This window comes from Rana temporaria, chromosome 10 (assembly GCF_905171775.1).
Source record: "Rana temporaria chromosome 10, aRanTem1.1, whole genome shotgun sequence".
NCBI classification, from domain to species: domain Eukaryota; kingdom Metazoa; phylum Chordata; class Amphibia; order Anura; family Ranidae; genus Rana; species Rana temporaria.
The window spans coordinates 31,861,190-31,884,357 of record NC_053498.1 but is presented as its reverse complement, the minus strand read 5'-3'; the positions used below and the strand labels follow the sequence as shown (position 1 = coordinate 31,884,357).

The 23,168-nt window shown below is 45.7% G+C and overlaps 1 protein-coding gene across 1 annotated transcript in view; it reads right to left on the bottom strand.

Moving 5' to 3' along the window:
* Positions 1 to 20,822, bottom strand: part of CLEC11A (C-type lectin domain containing 11A) — a 32,782-nt gene extending 11,960 nt beyond the window's left edge. The window contains exon 1 of the mRNA XM_040327480.1: positions 20,615 to 20,822. Coding sequence (XP_040183414.1) covers positions 20,615 to 20,714 — 100 coding nt within the window. The 5' untranslated portion in view covers positions 20,715 to 20,822. The remainder of the gene's footprint in view (positions 1 to 20,614) is intronic.
* Between the last annotated feature and the right edge of the window lie 2,346 nt (positions 20,823 to 23,168).

Sequence of the window (23,168 nt, the reverse complement as noted above, 5' to 3'; positions counted from 1 at the left end):
TTGGCACAGTGGCTGCGTTTGATGGGCACAGTGGCTGCATGTGATTGGCACAGTGGCTGCGTGTGATTGGCACAGTGGCTGCGTGTGATTGGCACAGTGGCTGTGTTTGGGAACAGTGGCTGCGTGTGATTGGCACAGTGGCTGCGTGTGATTGGCACAGTGGCTGTGTTTGGGAACAGTGGCTGCGTGTGATTGGCACAGTGGCGACAATTTATGGTGGCACAGTGGCTGCGTGTGTTGGCACAAGTGGCTGCATGTGTTGGCACAAGTGGCTGCGTGTGTTGGCACAAGTGGCTGCGTGTGTTGGCACAAGTGGCTGCGTGTGACCCCTCCCGGCCCTGCCTACTGTTATCACCGCGGCGGGGAACATTAGACAGCGTTCGTTTGAACAGCTGTTTTCCCCGCTGCGCATAGACACTCCCCCTTGGACGGATCTGTCCAATCGCGAGCAAGGGGGAGTGTCTATGTGACTCCCCCTTGCTCGCGATTGGACAGATCAGTCCAAGGGGGAGTGTCTATGCCATAGACACTCCCCCTTGGACGGATCTGTCCAATCGCGAGCAAGGGGGAGTGTCTATGTGACTCCCCTTGCTCGCGATTGGACAGATCCGTCCAAGGGGGAGTGTCTATGCGCGGCGGGGAAAACAGCTGTTCAAACGAACGCTGTCTAATGTTCCCCGCCGCGGTGATTAACGTGGCAGCGGCGGCGGTTTCGGTGGCGGGGGTGGGCCGGATTAAAAGGTCCGCCGGGCCGTAGTTTGCCCAGGTCTGAGTTAAACTATCCATTAGGGGGAGCCATACCAATGTGACTTTATGTGTGTAGCGCTACCCCCCAGGGGAGCCGCTGATCAGATTTGGGATCGGCGTATTTAAGTTGCCTCTATACTGTGTCTAGGGGTGATGGTGGTGCTGAGAGCAATAATAGTCCAGGGCCGTTGGTTGACGTTTTCAAATGCTTTATTTTCCCGGTCAAACACGACCAACACGTAACTTGAGGTAGACAGGATAGGTTGGTGAAGGAAGAGCAACTTCACAGAATCAGGCTATGGATAGTAAAGGCAGTCCTGCCCTCTGTAGTTGTATTCATCTACGTCGCCACTCCAGCCGGAGTGGGTAAAGTGCCCCTGGACAGACCTCTCTCACAGGCCTGGCAGCCAGAGCGCCACTTAGAGCTTCTGGGAGGAACAAGTCTCTGCCACTGACTTGGCTCTGATTAAATTAAAATGGTAGATGAGACCTCTGCCACAGGCCTAGTACTGAAAGTTGTGAACGATAGAGCGAATCCTCCCAGTATGTCTTTTGGGGTTACAGACTGACAGCTTAAATGTACCCTGTCAGTGTCCGGTCACCCAGATCCCCGATGGTTCGCTCAAGCCCTGTTGGATCACCTGCCTCCGGGTTCTCCTCAGACCGATCCCCCACCGAACAGCACCCAGCTTGGGATCTTCTTAATAGGTATGGGAACCAAGTAAGTCACTGGGGTCCCCTGGCAACATCAGTTGCTCCGGGCTATGAGAGCCCAGAGTCAGGAACTCCACGTAGCACGTGACCCCGGCCTGGTAGGCCATAGTGGTGGGGCCCGTGATGTGCGCACACCCTAAAGGTGGGTGCCGCACCTGGAACCAGTAACCCGCAAAGAACCCCGAACAACGGCCTCCGCCACAGAAATACCCCTCCCCAGCATGCCCTGCGAGGGAAAAACTCCTCCAATTGGCTGCTAGGAAGAAGCGGCTCCGCCTGGATCACTCTGGCGCCACCTGCCGCCCAGAGATGAGACCGCATCTCTGGAGCACAGACTGACCCACAGGACAATCCAGATTTGGCGACAGCCAAATTTAACAAATCAAAGAATGAGAGCAACATAACTCTCTCATTCCCCCACTAAATTTAAACATAGCACCTGTACGAAAGTACACAGGCGCTACATGTGATTAATACAAGTGATCGCAATACGTTGTGTTTTATTCTATTGTTTACGTGAGACCTGGTGGAGAGGTGCTCAAGTTAGTACACTGGGAGATTCCTCCACCACATCCTCACTCAAGTCTGGCCTTCAGGTTGCTTTATGAGGGTCTGGTTATGGGGATACTCTGAACTGGTGGTACTCCATTGATTGATACAGGGAGCTGTATGTATTGAATGTTCACTGTATAACTATTGCTCTGTTCTTTTACCAAGTAATTGTCTTACCACTGTTTAAGCTACATCTTGTATTGGATTCTATCTTTTGTAGCAGACGAACAACAACAAGGTAACAACATCTTACTACCTTTATTGTTGTATGGTATCATTGGGGCCCTCTACCACCAAGTGGGGGCCCCAATTACATTGTTGTCCACTTGTGCCAGGGAGGAATCGAGCCAAATTGTGGGGGTTGACAAGCAGAGTGCAGGCCCAAATCTAAACCAGCAGCTCCTTCGGGGGTAGTGCTACATGCAGCATACAGCACATACATGTGTGAGACCATGTATGTATGTGGATGCACAGGTGTTCCGTGCATCCCTATGTAGGCAGTAGTATTCATGTCAATTGTGATGCAGCGACTGCATGGACACAGGAAGTGAAGGGAAATCTTCCTAATGGGACCCAGATGTAAAAAAACAAATCCGTCAGGGGTTTTAACAATTGCATACTGTGTCCAAAATGAGAAAAAAAAAATTTCTTAGCTAAGCACACCCTCCTGCCTGCATGTCTGAGCTTAGGGAAGATGGATTCCAGGAAGCAAATGCTAAATGGATCATCTGCCCTTACTCAAGATGGCTGAAGCTAGAAATGCTAGGGTTTTTTCTTTTTTTTTAAGTGATTTCTTGGCAAAATAAAGGATGGAGACATGGATGGATGAGGGAGTTTGCATTTGAATCTCAAAAAGAAATTCGGGTAAATAGCGTTTTTTGTTTGTGGTGCTCAGATGCAGTCAAACACGTTTTGCTTGATTAACCACTTCAATACCAGGCACTTTTGCCCCCTTCCTGCCCAAGCCAATTTTCAGCTTTCAGTGCTGACGCACTTTGAATGACAATTGCGCGGTCATGCTACACTGTACCCAAACAATTTTTCGTATCATTTTGTTCCAACATTCGTTGTTTCTGTTATAAAATTGTGTAAATAAGTAAGTTTTCTCCTTCACTGATGGGAACTGATGAGGTGGCACCGATGCACACTAGTATGCAGCACTGATGGGTACTGATAGGCAGCACTAATAGGTGGCATTGGTATGGGGCACTGATGGGCACTCATAGGCAGCACTGATGGGCACTGATAGGTGGGCACAGATTGGCATCACTGATAAGGAGGCACTGGCAGGCTTTATTACTAGGCACTAGGCATTACTAGGCACTAATTTGTAGCAATCCCAGGTGGTCTGAAGTGGGCATCTTCTCCTGTCAGGAAAGGAGCCTATACATGGCTTTTCTTGTTTACAAAGTGATCAGCTGTGATTGGACACAGCTGATCACGTGTTAAAGAACCTCCATGAGAGGCTCTTTATCGTGATCAGGATAACAGCTGGCAACATTGATCACGGTAAAGAGCCTCTGATGGAGGTTCTTTACCACGTGATCAGCTGTGTCCAATCACAGCTGATTTGTAGCAATCCCAGGTGGTCTGAAGTGGGCATCTTCTCCTGTCAGGAAAGGAGCCTATACATGGCTTTTCCTGTTTACAAAGTGATCAGCTGTGATTGGACACAGCTGATCACGTGTTAAAAAGCCTCCATCAGAGGCTCTTTACCGTGATCAATGTTGCCAGCTGTTATCCTGAAAGACGTAATAAGACGTCCAGTCAGGATAACGGAACCACCGCCCGGCCGCCATGCTGTCCCTGCTTTGTAATGTTTAGAAAGGGGTTGTGAAGTAAAGTTTACCATAATTAACTCTGTAATGACTGTGTTCGCAGTTCTTTGTAAACTAGATTGGAACACTGTCTGTCCTAACAAAGGGTTACTATTCTGACTCCGATTGTTGTGATAGCGATATATCCCTTGCTGAGACCTCTATGCCTGGCCTGTATAAGCAGATATACTCACTGCGGACAATCCTTGTCAGACAGCTGAACTCGTCAATACCGATTCATTCAAAAGAGGTGTTTATTCTTTAAACTTCAGGGGTTACAGCAGATAACAGGAACAGCAGATGAATGGTGATAGTATTGTGCGGTCAAAAGATGATGCCTTTCCTACCTTGGGCAGAGTACATGAGTGTCCTTCTACATGTGGCTTGCTGGCTGAAGAGATGACACAGGAAGTACTCCACACAGGAAGCAGGGAGGGGCATACATACAGTGAAAATATGTGGTAACTCAAAGAATCACATAAACATGTGCATTGCAACAAAGGCCATTAGATGGCAGCATAGGATAACACATAGATTTAGCTATGAGAAAATAGTAGGCAAACCACACTATATAGACTCTAATCTATATAACAATGCTAATATTAACTGAGGCTATGCATCTCATATTCTATGCCCCTATTGGGGCAGCACACTCCCCGTCTGGCATGATAATGCCACTATTTACATAATACAACGGTAGTTATGCAAATAAACAACAGCGCAATTTGCTTGATGTCTTGAAAACCTGAAAGACATAATGGAGAACATGCATATAATACAACAACTATAATATAAGGCTTCAAGTTGTGACAACTAAAGTTCCAGATACTTCCTTCTCGAAGTTGCAGGTAGGATCCAACAGCATACCCAAGTAAGTTCAGTCTCCAAACGGCAGGAGCAAAATGAGTTCCGTGATAGGTCTGATGAAAGTCTTTACAGTCCCTTTAATCCAAAGGCCTGCGACTCTTATGGCTCCCTCTGTGAAGTGTCTACCTTGGTGTTTCACCCTTTCATGGTAGTGCCGTATGAGCAAAGTGGTGATGTGATGGCGAGCAGGTATAATGAGAGGATTCTGTTCTTGCTCACTGAACTTAGCCTTGTTTAGGCGTCCACCAACCCTTAACGTGCCATCATTGTCAATGAATGGGTTCAGGTTAGCGATTGGACTGTTTTTTGGAATGTCCCCCTTGTCACGGATACGTCTGATTTCTGAGCCAAAGACATCCTGTTGTACACTGCGTATTACGATCAGTTCAGCTTGAGCAATGTCTTTTGCAGAAAGAAGCTTTTGGCACATGTGCCAACCTTGACAGTGAGCATCTGTGAGCTTCGTGTGAAAGCAGTGTGCAATATGAACTAACCTTGCGGTGGTGCGTACCAGCCTTGTCCACTTGGAGAAACGTTCAAAGCGTTGACAGCCCAAGGCACGTCTTTGTTCAGTTCTGGTGACAAGGGTTTTAACTTCAGGACGAACCTCTGGATCTTTGTCGGGTTCTAGAAGACTGAAGACGTCAGCCGTGGTTTCTTCTGGATCAGCCAACAAGAATTCAGGACCTGTTAACCAAGAAGAATTTACGAAGGCACTCGCAGGCACTGGCCTGGTGCCATGATCTGCAGGATTAATTTCAGATGGAACATAATGCCATTGTTCAGGTTTAGATGATTTTCTTATTCTTTCTACACGGTTGCTGACATAGACATAGAAACGTTTAGTCTGGTTGTATATGTAGCCCAGAACAACCTTGCTGTCTGTGTAGAATTTGATGTCATCTATCTGAATGTCTAGCTCACGCAGTATGAAATCTGCAATCTCTACAGCTAGCACAGTCCCACAAAGTTCAAGCCTAGGAATTGTGTGTTCAGGTTTGGGTGCTAACTTAGCCTTCCCAAACAGAAACCCTACATGGGTTAGATTAGCTGAATCCCTTACCTTGGGGTAGGCAACAGCCGCTATGGCCTCAGTAGATGCATCTGAGAAGATGTGCAGCTCTTTCCTCCGACTGGTGGCAAGGGAAGTCGGAGTGTAGCAGCGTGGTATAAGGATTCCATCTAAGGCATGTAACGACTGTTTCCAGGACTCCCACCTTGAAAGTTTGTCTATTGGTAGTGGGGCATCCCAATCTTTGATAGTCTCTGAGAGCTGTCTAAGTATGGATTTACCTTGTATGGTGATGGGAGCCACAAATCCCATTGGATCGTATAGGCTGTTCACCACTGACAGAACTCCACGCCTGGTAAATGGTTTGTCTGCAGAGCTGACTTGAAAGCCGAAGCTGTCCTTTAATAAGTCCCACCGTAGGCCCAGACTTCTCTGCACAGGTGGCATGTCCATCCCCAGATTTAAGTCTTTAAACCCTGTGGCATGATCGCCAGGTTGAAAGGCTTTCATAACAGCAACACTGTTTGAGGCAATCTTGTGTAGTCTGAGGTTAGCCTCAGAAAGCATAACTTGTGTCCTTTGGAGCAGGTCTATGGCTTCTTCCGCTGTAGGTAAAGATTTAAGTCCATCGTCCACATAGAAATCTCTCTCGACGAAATGTCGAGCATCTGCACCATACTCCTGTTCTCCGTCAAGAGCAGTCCTTCGTAAACCGTATGTTGCGACGGCAGGTGAGGGGCTATTTCCGAAAACATGAACCTTCATGCGGTATTCAATCATCTCATTGTTCATGTTGTTGTCACGGTGCCACAAAAACCTTAGGAAGTTCCTATGGTCTTCTCGTACAATAAAGCAATGAAACATTTGTTCAATGTCCGCAGTTATGGCAACTGGCTCTCTTCTGAACCTCATGAGTACACCTACAAGGTTGTTGGTAAGGTTAGGACCAGTGAGAAGAATATCGTTCAGGGATACGCCCTGATGTTTGGCACTGGAGTCGAACACTACCCTAATTTGTTTTGGCTTACGTGGATGGTACACTCCGAAGAAGGGTAGGTACCAGCACTCATCGTGTATTTGAAGAGGTGGAGCTGGCTCAGCATGCTCATTGTCAAAGATCCTCTTCATAAAGGTAATGAAATGGTCCTTAATTTCAGGCCTGTTCTTTAATGTTCGTTGAAGTGAGTTGAATCTGGATAAAGCCTGTTCCCGATTGTTTGGCAGTTTGACCTTTGCAGCACGAAGAGGCAATGGTGCAACCCAGCTGTTAGACTCATCCTTGAAGAACTCTTTGTCCATTATTTTGATGAAATCTGTCTTCAACTGACAAGGCTATTTTGTTGTCGTCACTTGTGGTACAAAACACTGTGGTACCTAGGTTGTCATCACAAAAGATAGGAGTGACATCAGGTACTTGGATGATGTCAAGAGGCTTCTCCTTTATTTCATGATGGTGAGGGCACTCTTTGAAGTGGGATGCACGTCCATTTCCTAACATGTAAGTTTTGAAGGAGTGGATCTCAGATGATGTACACATTCTATCCAAGCATACATCGCCCACTATTACCCAGCCTAGATCAAGTCTTTGTGCATAAGGGGCATCCTCAGGTCCATCACACTGCTCACGTACCTTATGTACTCTAAGAATGTCTCTTCCTAGCAAGACTAAGATTTCAGCATTCATGTCCATTGCGGGAATCTCATCAGCAAGGTGCTCTCTGTTCATCTATTATGGCATACATCCTGGCAGCTTTTTCAGGTTGACCCTCTGGGTATACCTTAACAAGGCATATCTTGGCACAGCACTTGTGATCTAAACCTTCTCCACAGACTTCTGTGCATGAAGAAGAAACATTCTCCTGGGCTAGAGCGTGGCTTCGTTGCTCCCCGCCATGATTTGAGAGAGGGGTGGAGGTAGGTAGCTGCTGTGGGCTGTCTGTAAGTGGAGTAGGATGCATAGCTGTCACATGTCTTTCGCTGCTGCATTCTGTGCACTTGATGACAACTTTACAGTCCTTGGCAAAATGACTATAAGAAGCACAGCACCTGTAACATACTCCAAGTTTCTGGAGAATCTCCCTGCGCTCTTGTAAAGTCTTTGCTCTCAGCTCTCGGCATTTCTTAAGAGGGTGAGGCTTCTTGTGAATAGGGCACTGACGATTAGGATCTTTATCACCCGAATCACTCTGGTATGCATGAGAGGATACGGGTGGTGAGATGTCTGTCCTTTTAATATTGCTCTATGAAAGTCTCTGTGTTTAGCTGCTGTGTTGTCATACCTTGGAGATGGTGATGAAGCAGGCAAGTTGGGTTCACTGAAGCTGAAGCTGGGATCATTTCTCATCCAGGCTTGTTCACTGATGAACCTGCAAAAATATGAGAATGGAGGAAAGGATACGTTATAGTCTCTTTTGTACCTTGAGCCCTGCTGCGCCCATCTCTCCTGCAGGCCGTATGGCAGTTTAGACACCACTGGATTGACACCATGAGCAGTGTCCAGGAAGCTTAGACCAGGTAGACGTGGGTCTGTCTTTGCCAACTCTAACTCCATGAGGAGGTCACTTAGATCTTGGAGCTTGCGATAGTCTTTGTTCCCTATTTTTGGGAAGTTTTGCAGTCTCTTGAATAGAGCGCTTTCTATGGCTTCTGAGCTACCATAGGCTTGCTCAAGTCTTGCCCATGTGGCAACAAGACCTGCATCTGGGTGGTCAACATGTACTGTCCTCAGTCTTTTAACACGATTTGCAGATTCTGGCCCCAGCCACCTTATGAGCAAATCAAGTTCGTCCTTGCTATTAAGGTTGAAATTAGCAATAGCAGCCTTGAAGGTTGATCTCCAGGCCCTGTAGCTCTCTGGACAGTCATCAAACCTTGAGAGGCTGGTGATAATGAGCTCACGGCGTGCCAAATAGCTGGCTAAGTCATTCAAGTCTGATCTCTCACTCTTTGGTGCCAAAGTAATCTGTGGAACCCCTTGGGTGTGAAAGTTCTCTGGTGAAGAAAGGTGAGGTTTACCAGGATGAAATGATGTTGCATGAGCGCTTAACTTTGGTGTAGTCTTTAAGGCTTCTGCTGGCTGTGGCTGGAGCTGCGGCTTGTCGCTGGAAGTCACCTTGTTGATGGCAGGAGTTGATATGGTTTGCTGCGTAGATGCTCTGGCGTTGTGGACTTGAGGAGACTCAGGCATTTTGAGCTGGGAGGTCCCTGAGTTGAGAGTCAGAACAGTGTTGTTAGTAGGAGGTACAGGAGATGACTCTGTATCTTTGTAAACATTATGCTTTAGCACATAATCACTGGTGCGATCAATTGGATCTTCCAGTTCTGCTGGGATAAGACAGTCTGAATTAGTACTTTGACCCATTGCTTGTTCAAGGACTTTCAGCCTTGCTAGCGCACCTGCTTCCTCTTTCTCTATTTGCAGAATCTTTATTTGGGATTCCATTTCTGCTTGACGAGTTTTGCTCTGGGCTTCAAGAGCTTTGCTTTGGGCTTCCATCTCTGCTTCAAGAGCTTTGCTTTGGGCCTTCATCTCTGCTTCTTTCTTAGCAAGGGAGCTTTGCGCTTTTTTGGATTCAGCATCAGCGCGGGCCTCTATTAGCTTGTCGCTTAATGTTGAACTTCTGGAGCGAGAGGATCTAGAAGAACGTGCAGTGTGCTTGGTTGATGTTGATCTGTGAGATCTGGTCTCTTGCAGTTGAGCAATGCGGAGTTCTGCCTTACACTGAGCATTTTTCACTAAGAGATCCCTTTGTTGGTTCAATGCATCAGTCTTGGTCAGTTCTGCTGAAGAGTCCTCTATATTACAGTCTTGCAAGAAAGCAGTGTATTTTGCAGACAGCCGTTGGTAATGTTCATACGCAGCAGACAGGCGAACTATAGAATCTCCTAGTTCAGCCGGTTGATCATTAAAGTGTGGAAAAACTGACATGCAGTGTGAAGTTCTGTCCCAGAAGTCCGATAGCTTGCAGGAGAACTTATCTCTAGTGTATTCATAGTTTTCTCTGAGTTTCTGTATTGGTTTTATTGTACGCTTGGGTCTTACACTCTGTTCAGCAATATCTGCAGAGTCTGCTCCCTGTACGTCTGCGGGTTCAGAGGCATGATGAATCTGCGTTGGTTCAGCCGTAAAAGAGTGTTCAGAGCCTTGTCTAGACATTTCTCACGGTTTTTTAAAAAATGGTACTGTCTCTTTAAGAAGACGAACAGCAGCTTAGACAGGTGGGGTAACACAGTTCAATTAGAGAAACAGCTTTCAACATTCACATGAAGCGCATTAAGCTTGTGCGACCATGTGCTTTCACAAGATGGCGGCTGGCACTGAGCTTGATTGCAGATTAGGCACACACATATACCCAGCATGCTGTAAGAATTCTATGCATCTTTTGACTATTCTGACTCCGATTGTTGTGATAGCGATATATCCCTTGCTGAGACCTCTATGCCTGGCCTGTATAAGCAGATATACTCACTGCGGACAATCCTTGTCAGACAGCTGAACTCGTCAATACCGATTCATTCAAAAGAGGTGTTTATTCTTTAAACTTCAGGGGTTACAGCAGATAACAGGAACAGCAGATGAATGGTGATAGTATTGTGCGGTCAAAAGATGATGCCTTTCCTACCTTGGGCAGAGTACATGAGTGTCCTTCTACATGTGGCTTGCTGGCTGAAGAGATGACACAGGAAGTACTCCACACAGGAAGCAGGGAGGGGCATACATACAGTGAAAATATGTGGTAACTCAAAGAATCACATAAACATGTGCATTGCAACAAAGGCCATTAGATGGCAGCATAGGATAACACATAGATTTAGCTATGAGAAAATAGTAGGCAAACCACACTATATAGACTCTAATCTATATAACAATGCTAATATTAACTGAGGCTATGCATCTCATATTCTATGCCCCTATTGGGGCAGCACAGTTACAAATTTAGAAAACGCTCTCCTGCATTTTATGGTAACCCTTAACCACTTAAAGTGAGGGTTTTGATACCCGCTCCCACTTCCTGTCAAGATCACCGCATTGTGATTTTTACACTGTTCCTTTAAAAAAAATTGTTGATCACTTTTACTGATATCGCAAGGAATGTAAACATCCCTTGAAATAAAAATACAGCATGATAGGTTCTCTTTATGGAGACGTGACATTGTTTAGATCCCACATCTCTCCTCTACCCTTAAAAGCAAAAGATAAAAAAAAATATATAAAAAAAAAAAAATAAGCCAAGTTTACATGGCCTGAGAACCAGAAGGGACGTCACTCCGGTCCTCCAAGGGCATAGAGATGAGCAGCGGACATCTTGCCATCGCTTATTTCTATGGCAAACCACCCTCTACGCCAGATGGTTTTCGGGCTCAGCGACCGGCAACATAAGCCTGGGAAACAGTGGTGGTGGGGGGGGGGGGGGGCGCACCCCTCCTGCCGCTTCTAAAAGTGACCCCACAGCAAATCTGCTACAGGGATCACTTTTATCTGAAAGTCCGACACCTAAAGGGAAAAGAAAATTCCAGGGTTATGGCATCTAGCTGCAGGCATAACCCACATATTCCACGTCAAACAAATTATGTATTTATACCAGTTAGGCGTTCGGCAAGTGGTTTAACTAATTTTCATGTCTCAGGAAGCTTGTTTTAAGATTAGTCCATTAGGACTAGGAAAATGCCCCTTTCCATTGGTGGTAAACAGAGGGAAGAATGTCCCCCTTACAATAATGGCCAGAATGCTACTGAAGTCACCTTTAGATGGGAGGTCAGTTACCCACAACGCAAATAACCCCTAGCCACCTCTGGAGGAACCCTAGTTTAGAATGGCTGGTCTAGAGTGTTTTTTTTACTTGTTTTACTACTTCAGATCCGCGCTATAGCCGAAAGACGGCTACAGTGCAGACCTAATTTTGATTCCGACCCCTTTATCATGTAATCAACTATGAGCCAATGACAGCGGATCATGTGATGTAAACAGAGCTGGTAATCGCCTATTTTTTCTCCTCACGCTAAACTCTCCTGAAGGAAGCGGATATAACCCTAAGGTCAAAGGCTGCTGTGTCCGTCCATGAACGGAAGAGAAAAATAGCTGATTACCGGCGGCTGTCAGAGGTCCCGATGAAGGAGAGTAGCCGTCTGCTCATCTGTGCCACCTGCCAGTGCATAACAGTGCTGCCTACTACTGCCCACCAGCGCCACCTATCAGTGCCCACATTTCCACCCACAATGCCACCCATCAGTGCCCACAGTGTCACCTACCAGTGCCGCCCATCATTGTCCACTACCAGTGCTCATCAGTGCCACCTATCAGTGCCATCAGTGCCGCCTTATCTGTCCCCATCAGTGCCGCCTTATCTGTCCCCCTCAGTGCCTACCAGTGCCGCCATATCAGCGCATATCAACGAAGGAGAAAAATTACCTGTTGGCAAAATTTTATAACAAACTCAGTGCCGCCCATCATTGTCCACTACCAGTGCTCATCATTGCCACCTATCAGTGCCATCAGTGCCACCGTATCTGTCCCCATCAGTGCCACCTTATCTGTCCCCATCAGTGCCCACCAGTGCAGCCTATCAGTGCCGCCTCATCAGCGCATATCAACGAAGGAGAAAAATTACCTGTTTGCAAAATTTTATAACAAACTATGAAACATGATTAATTTTTCTTTCAAAATTTTACATGTGTTTTTGTCTGTTTAGCAAAAAAATAAAGACCCCAGCAGTGATTAAATACCACCAAAAGAAAGCTCTATTTGTGTGAAAAAAATATACCGTATTTATCGGGGTATAGCGCGCATCCCTAAAGTTTCCCCGAATTCCTGTGGAAAAAAGTTTTTCTGTACAGTTTTGGTGTCTTGCGCGGCGTCCATCAGCGGCCTCGTCGGGTCCGGTGTCTGTCTGCAGCTTCGAGTGTCCTCTTCGTCGGGTCCGGCGTCCTCGTGTCCCCGCTCGTTTCCCGCGCCGAGTTTGAATATTGCGCCGACATATACCGAGCGCAGTACACTCGTGTATCGTCGGGCAGGCTCGGGTAATCTCTCGCTCTCGTCCTGTACATCCAGGACGTCAGCCCGAGAGGCGCCGAGACTGCCCGACGATACACGAGTGTACTGCGCTCGGTATATGCCGGCGCAGTATTCAAACTCGGCGCGGGAAAGCGGGTATCGCCGTATACCGCACACCCACAATTTTGCCCTGATTTTCAGGGCAAAATAGTGCGCGGTATACGCCGATAAATACGGTATATATTTCATTTGGGTACAGCGTTGTATGACCGCGCAATTGTCATTCAAAGTGTGTCAGCGCTAAAAGCTGAAAATTGGTCTGGGCAGGATTAAATGCCTAGTAAGGAAGTGGTTAAATGTATTACTAATTCTAGCCAAACCATTGTGATTTGTGTCCTAGAGTTCAGATTCAGTTTGTTGAATTCTAAAAATGAAATGTATCGATAGGTTCTACAGTTGACACATGAGCATCGTCGTTCTAAAGCCTGTTTACGCTCTCTAATAAGCAGATGATGTGGAACTTACTAAAGTAAATATATAATTCCACAGTCCATGCTGAAAAACCAAACTCTGCTTTTTCTCAGCTTAGCTGTAGAAAAAGAAATGTACTGAGAATGCAGCTTTTATCTCTGCTCGCGGCTTAACGGATGCTTATGACCTCAGAGTCTAGGCTGCTGGCGCTGTGGTTTGTGGTGTGCTCTTGGAGTCCTGATGAGTTTTGTAAAGGAAGGTGAGTCGCTGAATGTTCCCGGTCTCGTATAAACGCCACTGGGGCCTTTCCTCTCTGCTTTACTGAGATTACCACCTGAGGGCTGGAACACAGCTACCGACTGTTATATCTACTAGGGACAAATGTACATTATACACATGTAACCCTGACAACGGCCCCATAGTCCTACACTGCCCAGCTTCAGTCAATCGGTGAAATGCTAACACTTTACCCACCTGACCTCCATCAAGTTTTTTTGCACAAGTAAAAAAATACTGACAATTTTGAAAAAAAATAAAAATAATGGGGTAGATTTAGGTACATTTGCCCTTTTTTTCGTAGGCGCAGGGCACCGTTTTTGCCCTGCGCCCCCGCAAATTTTCTGCGCTACCTGCGATTCACGGAGCAGTAGCTCCGTAAATTGCGTGGGCGCTCCGGCAAAATGCCCGGCGTAAGCGCGCGCAATTTAAATGATCCCGTAGGGGGCGGGAATCATTTAAATTAGGCGCGTTACCGCGCCGAGCGTAGTGCGCATACTCCGTCGGGAAACTTTCCCGACGTGCATTGCGGTAAATGACGTCGCAAGGACGTCATTTGCTTCAAAGTGAACGTGAATGGCGTCCAGCGCCATTCACGATTCACTTACGCAAACGACGTAAATTTTTAAATTTCGCGACGCGGGAACGACGGGTATACTTTAGCATTGGCTGCCCCTGCTATAGAAGGGGCAGCCTTGCGCAAAAAAACGACGTACGCAAACGACGTAAACTGTGTACGCAGGGCTCACGTAGGGTAGTGAATCGGCGTTGGTATGCAATTTGCATACTATACGCTGATCACTACCGGAACGCCACCTAGCGGCCTGCGTAAGAATGCAGCCTAAGATATGAGGGCATAAGAGCCTTATGCCACGCATATCTTAGGCTGCAGTCGGCGTAACAAGCTCTCTGAATCAGGAGAAGTCGTTATGCCGGGGCAAGTAAGCAATTGCGCTGCGTAACTATGGTTACGCAGGCGCAATTGCTACCTGAATCTACCCCAATGTTTTGTTCAGTATGGGCGCTACGCTAAAGTTAGTGGGAGTGGGAGATTTAGTTTACTCCCATTCACAATCTTTTGAAATTTGGGCTGTTGTCGATTCAGAACTGTCCTGTAGGTCAGTCTGCACTCCAGGGGTGTGTTACCACCCCTGGGCGACACTTGGCGCTAGAGGGGTCCTGACAGACCCAGCAGCCAATCAGAGGAGTGTTTCCCTCTTTGGGCGTGCTGGGGGGGGGTATATCTGTGGCAACCGCCATGTTCTGTTATGTGCGGAGCCCGAGTTCCAGGTGCGGTATCCACCTTCAGGGTACGCGCATCCATGGGCCCCGCCACCGAGGTCTACTTGACCGAAGTTGCGCACCATGCGGAGCTTCACCCTGACATTGAGAGGGGACCCAACGACTTGCTGGGTCTCAGACCTTCATCGAGAGGATCCTAAGCTGAGAGCTGCACGGTGGGGGATTGGCCTCGGGGAGAACCTAAAGATAGAGGTTGTCCAGGAGGCCTAGACCATGGGTCTTCAAACTATGGCCCTCCAGTTGTTCAGGAACTACCATTCCCATCATGCCTAGTCATGTCTGTGAATGTCACAGTTTTACAATGCCTCATGGGATGTGTAGTTCTGCAACAGCTGGAGGGCCGTAGTTTGAGGATCCCTGGCCTAGACGAACCATCGAGGATCCGGTCATCATCTTGCATGACAGGTACACTAAAGCTGTCAATTGGTGACCCTTATTTGAACTAACTGGGAGGATTAGCTCCATTCAATCCCTCATATCTAAAAAGTCGTTAAGCCTGTGGCAGAGGCCTTGAGTCGGGCCTGTGGCAGAGATCTGTTCCTCCCAGTGATTTGCAAGTGACGCTCCGGCTGCCAGGCCTGTGACAACCGCCTGTCCGGGGGCACTTTACCCACTCTAGCTGGAGTGGCGACGAGCTGAGCTAAATTATTGCAGAGAGCAGGCTTGCTCTCTTTCATATCTAAGGCCTGATACTAAAGTTCTCTCTACGCTCATCAACCTTTCTCTATCGTGTGCCATGTTGATGTTGGCCATGTTGGGCCTTGGAATAAAGCAATGAGGGCCAGATTCTCGTAGAATGGAGTAAAACTCCGGCGGCGTAACGTATCTCGTTTATGTTACGCGGCCTCAAGTTTTACGGGCAAGTGCTTGATTCAGATGGCAACACCCCCCCCTCTTTATTTTTTATTTTTTTTATAAATGTTTTTTTTTTAATTTTTTTTTTTAATTTAATTTTTTATTAACCACTTGCTTACTGGGCACATAAACCCCCTTCGTGCCCAGGCGAAATTTCAGCTTCCGGCACTGCGTCGCTTTAACTGACAATTGCGCGGTCGTGCGACGTGGCTTCCAAACAAAATTGACGTCCTTTTTTCCCCACAAATAGAGCTTTCTTTTGGTGGTATTTGATCACCTCTGCGGTTTTTATTTTTTGCGCTATAAACAAAAAAAGAGCGACAATTTAAAAAAATATATATATATATTTTTTACTTGTTGCTATAATAAATATCCAATTTTTTTTTTAAACTATTTTTTTTCTCAGTTAAGGCCGATACGTATTTTTCGACGTATTTTTGTAAAAAAAAAAAAAAAAAATCGCAATAAGCAACTGGTTTGCGCAAAAGTTATAGCGCCTACAAAATGGGGGATAGATTTATGATTTTTTTTTTCTTTTTTACTTGTAATGGCGGCGATTTGCGATTTTTTTTTTTTTTTTTTTTTTTTTTTGGTCAGGGCTGCGATATTGCGGCAGACGTATCGGACAACCCCCCTTTTTTTGTAATTTCTTTTTATTAAAAAAAATATATATTAAAGGGCCCAGAGGTCCCCAGGGCCCCAGATGGCAACCCCCCTTTTCAAAAATATTTTTTTTTTATATATATTTTTTTATTAAAGGGCCCAGAGGTCCCCAGGGCCCCGGATGGCTACACCCCTTTTTTTTATATATATTTTTATTTTTTTTCTATTTTCTTTGTAAAGGCCCCTTCCATGCCTAAAGCTGTGTAAGGGGCCCCATAATTCCTGATGGCGGCCCTGGTCACACCTGTTCGGATATATTATATATATTCCAAGCCTTGAGAAGCACATGTGCAGCCTGAGCCTGTTATTGCTTTATACAGGATTCCCATCTGCGGCTGTCTGCACACACATACCAGAGCTCACAAAAACAGTTTATCACAAGATACTTGCTACACTGATTGGTCATGTGAATGAGACCCAAACTAGGCGCCATCTTTTGCACAACTACTAATGCAGCCAGTTGTCTTTTCAACTGTTGTGCTGTCACCTGCTGGAGACTTTGCACATCACATGCACTAAATTGCAGGATGTAGGTGTGTGCTTCACACCTGTCTCCATTCACTTGATGACTCAGCACCAGATCATTGCCTGATAATAGACAGGCTGTGATTAAAATGTATACCCTGAACTGAGGTTTGCCTAATTACCTGACCCTTTTGGCTTTTTTTTTTCTTTTTCTATTTGCTGCCTGCCTTCTTACCTATCTAACCAGTCATCATGGTACCACGTTCTGATATTGCCTATTGCTGCCCTGGTAGACAACCAAGTGTCTGCCATCCTTGCACCTGTTTGCCAGACTTTGGCATCTTTTTTTTACATCTCATTTTATATCAGATAAGCCTGTATCAGCAGTCATCAGGGTTGTTCCGGCATCTTCTCATCAGCCCCGTGGCCCTGCACCTCCAGGTAAGCCAAACCTCTCTTCCTGGTAGCATGTAGGATCCACATATTTTATAACAATACCAAAAACACGTACCTGTAAATGAAATATCCTATCCACACCCAATCTGAACACCCCCGTCTGATATAATTGCTTTACCTTACTGTTTGCTGACTTCAAATCCATCCCACTATATAAATGCAGCAGTTTCACTTGTTAAACTTTTTACCATAATGGTTAAGTTCATCCTTGTACACTGTACATTAGAACCAGGGCCGCCATCAGGGGGGTATAGGCAGTACACCTGTAAGGGGCCTGGAGGCCCCAGGGCCCCGGATGGCAACCCCCCTTTTTTTATTATTTTTTTATAAATGTTTTTTTTTTTAAAGGGCCCAGAGGTCCCGGATGGCAACCCCCCTTTTTTTATTATTTTTTTATAAATGTTTTTTTTTTTTAAAGGGCCCAGAGGTCCCGGATGGCAACCCTCATTTTTTTGTAAATTCTGTAATCTTCTTAAAAAAAAAAAGGAACAGAGGTCCCCAGTGCCGGATGGCAACCCCCCTGTTTAATTTATATATATATATATATATATATATATATATATATATATATATATATATATATAAAATATATATTTTTTTTTTTATTAAAGAGCCCAGAGGTTCAGAGGGCCCTGGATGGCTACCCCCCTTTTTTATAATTTTTTTTTTTTTAATATATATTTTTCTTCTTTTTTTGTAAAGCCCCATAATTCCTGATAACGGCCCTGATTAGAACTGTTCACCTACTGTATAATTTTGCTATTTTATTTTTTTGGTACTTATGATGCCCGTTTCTGTTTTGTACACTGCATACTCTTTTTGAATTTTCAATAAATGTCAAGGAAAAAAAAAGACGCCAAACACTTTGCCCAGGTTCACACTGGGTACGATTTGGTACGATTTGAGATGCGATTTCACATGTCTAATCGCATCTCAAATCGGCGGCAATTGTCGGCAATGGCACCGTCCTAATCGGTGCGACGCCGCATCTGCGGCGCTGCACCGATTTCAAAAAGTAGTTCCTGTACTACTTTTTGCGATTTCGGGCCGCGATTTACATTGAACTCTGCACAGATGTCTCTTAAATTGCGGCAAAACCGCAGCCGCGAAATTGCGGTAAAATCGCGATTTTACCGCGATTTTGAATTCGCAGCAGTGTGAATCTAGCCTTACCGGTACTTCTCCAATGCCACTGATTGCCTCTCTGTTGTTGAAGAATTGCCCCCCAAAGTCTCTTGGAAAAACTGACACTTCCAGGGATGTCAATCTCTCCCCTGTTTCTTGTGGCATTTACTATTTTGTCCCGCTGACCTCCACATCATTTCAGGACATAGTAGTGATGTGGAGGTCAGCAGGATTAACCACTGAACAGTGCAGAGGGGCACAAGCGACCAACACTCCTGGAAGTGTTGGCTTCCTAGCAGATTTTATAGGATAAGTCTTTGGCAATGGAGATGCGTTCAGCTGTATTGGTGGCAGAAAAGGTAAGTGTTCAGTTTGTTTTTTTAGAGCTATGTGCATTGCTAGGTGTTGTTGCATAAGTAAAAAGGTCACATTGGGCGAGATTTACTAAAACTGGATCACCCAGAACCTGGTGCTGCTGTGCATGGTAGCCAATCATCTTCTAACTATTGCTTGTTCAATTAAGCTTTGAAAATAAAACCTGGAAGCTGATTGGTTTCTATGCAGAGCTGCACCAGGCGTTGCACTCTCCATTTTTAGTAAATATCACCTATATTGAGCGAGTTATCTGTTATAAGTGTTGTTCATCTTTACAAATTCCATTCTATGCATATCAGTGGCGGCTGGTGCTCAAAATTTTAGGGGGGGGCGCAAACGGAAAAAAAAAAAAAAAATTGCAGCCTCACTGTGCCCATCAAATGCAGCCACTGTGCCATCACTTGTCACCACTGTGCTATGCCATCAAACGCAGGCACTGTGCCATCAATTATCACCGCTGTGCTATGCCATCAAATGCAGTCACTATGCCATCAATTCGCATCACTGTGCCATGCCATTCCGGGAGACGAGGGCTGTACTCGGAAAGCCTGTCAGAGCCGTTAGCTCTGATAGGCACTTCCGCACTGCCAACCAGCTGCCGTTATTCCGGTGGTCGGCGCTCAAGTTCCGGCCATCTGAATTAGACCAGCGGCAGCTGGCAACAATAACATGCATTCATGCAATGCATGAATGTATGTTATTTCAGTGGCGGTGCGGAGCCACCAGAGGGGGCGGCGCTCCAGCGCCCTCTATAGACGGACCGCCACTGATGCATATACATATGTATTTTACTGACTGTTTTAACTGGTCCCGACGCAGCCATCCTCACTAAGGGAAATAGGCAGTGAAGCATTACGGCTTCACTGCCCGTTTCCTACTGCGAATGTGCGAGTCACGCGGCTATTTGTGAATGGGAACACTGTCCTGTGTGTCCCAGAAGGCAGCGCGCCTCCATTACCCAGGAGGCAACGCGAGGAGAACACAGAACCTCACCGCGGAAGCGGCAGATTAGGACGATCTGCCTAGTAACAGCAATTTCTGTTAAGTATTAAAAAAAAAGTATTTTATTTTTTTAATTTTGAAACCTTTTTATCTTATTTTTTTTCCTACCACTATATGGTTTTTGAACAGCAGATTGATGGACAGGGAATCTTCTGCACTTCCAATTTTTGCAGTTCATCAGCACATGCGCGCTAAAGCAAACTGAAACAACGACACGTATGTGCTGTTGCTTCAGTTAGTGTGCCATTACCGGCGGCTCCCGCGCCCATGCACAGTAGTGACGTCATCGGGGCTCCGGCCAATCACAGCGCCGGAGCCGCGATACCCGTAAGTAAACCCGGGATACATGTCGCCAGCCGGAGTGGGGTACGAGGACCGCTGCGGGGGGCTTCGATGTGAGGGAAGTAATTCAAAATGAGCTAGTATGCTATGCGTACTAGCTCATTATGCTTTCGTCTTGCAGTTTTTTTTATTTTTATGTGGTTTACAACCACTTTAAGGTACCAAGTTACATCAGAATCCTGAGAAGGGACCAGGAGGGGTGTGCCATGTGACTAGCAAGAAGATCCCTGGAAAAAGTTTTGTACTGTATAAAACATTTTTTTTATATTACTTGGGGGGATGGGGGTGGCAGGGAGAAGGTGCCCTACCCAACAATGAGTTGGGATTTACATTTATGTGTATACGCATATATTTTTGTAAGCTCTAACAAGCAGGGCCTTCTGATTCCTTCTGTATTGAATTGTATTGTAACTGTACTGTCTGCCCTCATGTTGTAAACCGCTGTGCAAACTGTTGGCTCTATATAAATACTGTATAATAATCCTTACTGGGTACTAGCTGAGCCCATTTTGTAGCAAGAGTAACAAAATAACCCTAGAATTGGTAATAAAACATTGAAAGCTCTAAAGTAAACACACTCACAGATATAGGACAAGTTGTCATCTGCCGGTATTGTAGTTGGGGTCTGAGCTGTCCCTACTGCTTCTGTTACCATATTTTTATTAGATTTCACCTTCTTCATCTTCTGCTTCTTCTTTTTCCTCTTCTTCTCTTCTGCTTCTTTTTCTTGTTCTTCTATCAGGTCTTCCTGCTCTCTTTCTTCTTCCCTACCCTCCTCCCTCTCTTCTCCTGCATTCTCCTCCTCCTGCTTCTCCCTATGTTCCTCTTCTTCCTCCTCCTCCCTATGTTCCTCTTCTTCCTCCTCCTCTTCTTCCATCTCACTGTTCAGCACCTCTGTCTCTTCCTGTTGTAGGTCCACCTCTTTCTTGGAAACTGAAATCAAGGTGACGTTAAAGGATACTTTTGTTTCAGATTTAGGAGGCATCAGAGGTTTCTCTGGTGGAACTGTGACATCGAGATGACCAAGCAGGAACTGGAAAAAATAAAGACCATGTTAGTGTTGAAAGGTACACAGATGTTTGCACACACTTAAATTTCACCTTCAGGCTGGGACTTCTTTTCAGACCACTAAACAACACAGCAGACCACGCTCTATGATGCCTCGTACACACGATCGGAATTTCCGATGAAAAAAGTCAGACGGACTTTTTCAATCCGAAATTCCGACCGTGTGTATGCCTATCAGAGTTTTTCCATCGGGAATTCCATCGGAGTTTACATAGAGAACATGTTCTCTTTTCCTCCGATGGAATTCCAATGTGAGTTTGGTCGGGCAAAAGCCTGATCGTGTATACAAGGCATTACATGTTCTCCCACATTTCTAATCTGTTAAAGCGGGAGTTCACCCGAAAAACAATTTTTAACATTAGATTGAGGCTTATTTTGTCAAAGGGAATCGGGTGTTTTTTTTTTAAATCGAAGCAGTACTTACCGTTTTAGAGAGAGATCTTCTCCGCCGCTTCCGGGTATGGTCTTCGGGACTGGGCGTTCCTATTTGATAGGCTTCCGACGGTCGCATACATCGCGTCACGAGTAGCCAAAAGAAGCCGAACGTCGGTGCGGCTCTATACGGCGCCTGTGCACCAACGTTCTTCTACTTTCGGAAAATCGTGACGTGATGTATGCGACCATCCGAAGCCTGTCAGAAGCCTGTCAATCAAATAGGAACGCCCAGTCCCGCAGCCCATACCCGGAAGCGGCGGAGAAGATCTCTTTCTAAAACGGTAAGTACTGCTTTGATTTTAAAAAAAAAAACACCCGATTCCCTTTGACAAAATAAGCCTCAATCTAATGTTAAAAATTACGTTTTTGGGTGAACCTCCACTTTAAGTATGGTTACTAGAGATGTAGAATTTCTGAAAAATTTGAAGCCATGGGAAAAAACATGTATTTTCTCCTAATTTTTCAGTTGTCATTTTACCTATTGTACAGGACGCCATGGCTGGGTCCTGGAAGGACGTTATATTTCCCCTCTGTTTGGACTGTGGTGCCTTTAAGGGAATGGAAAGGGTTAACGCACCTGTGTAAGGAAGTAGTTTAAAGCAGACAGGAAGTGCAGGTGAGAGTGAAGGAGTGTAGGAGAGTCCAATGCATGGTGAATGGTGGACAAGGAAAGCTGTGGAAGCTATGAAAAGCTGTGAAAGGACTTGGCAGTGTCCTGCCTAAAAACCTGCTACTGAAGGACTTACCTGGAAGGACTGTTTAACTGCGATAGCAGTTCTGAGCTGTACAAGTCGGTGAGACTGTTATTTCTTTTGTTTTTGCTGCTGCTAAGCCATTTAAGTTTAATAAACCATAGTTTTGATTTAAGAAGCCTGTGTCCTGCGATCAAGCTGGTCCCCCAAACATTACACTATAAATAAGGGTATTGTGTATTGTACTTGAAGATGCTGCTGGTGAAGAAATACTTTGTGCAAAAAATGCTTGAAGGAGTGTTCCTGGCATGAGAACTCTGGAGGGAAAAGCTACTAATTTCATTCGATGGAGAATTTTTTATAGCCTTTTAGGGCACCTCTTGCATGCCAATTGGTTTTGTCATTCTTGTAGCATTTGGAAAAAAATATTTCTTCCCACAATATTTGCAAATGGAAGCTTTCCTCTCAGTAGAAATTGCGCTGTGGAAATGTTTCCAAACTCTAGGTATTGGTCTTATAATTTTTACTGAGAAGAGCAAAAGAAAAAACAATTTACTAACCAGACTATAGCAGCGGCGACCCGTCCATAAGGGGCGCAGCGGCATGGATCCCCCAATATCTATAATCCTGGCCCCTAATCTCCATGCCTTGCTGAGGGTAAAGGTGATGGATTAGCCAAGCATATATCTCCAGACCTAAACCCTAGTGAGCATCTGTGGGGCATCCTCAAATGGAAGGTGGAGGAGCGGAGGAGCGCAAGGTCTCTAACATCCACCAGCTCCGTGATGTCATCATGGAGGAGTGGAAGAGGACTCCAGTGGCAACCTGTGAAGCTCTGGTGAACTCCATGCTCAAGAGGGTTAAGGCAGTGCTGGAAAATAATGGTGGTCACACAAAATATTGACACCGTGGGCCCAATGTACTCACTTTTGTGGCTGTAC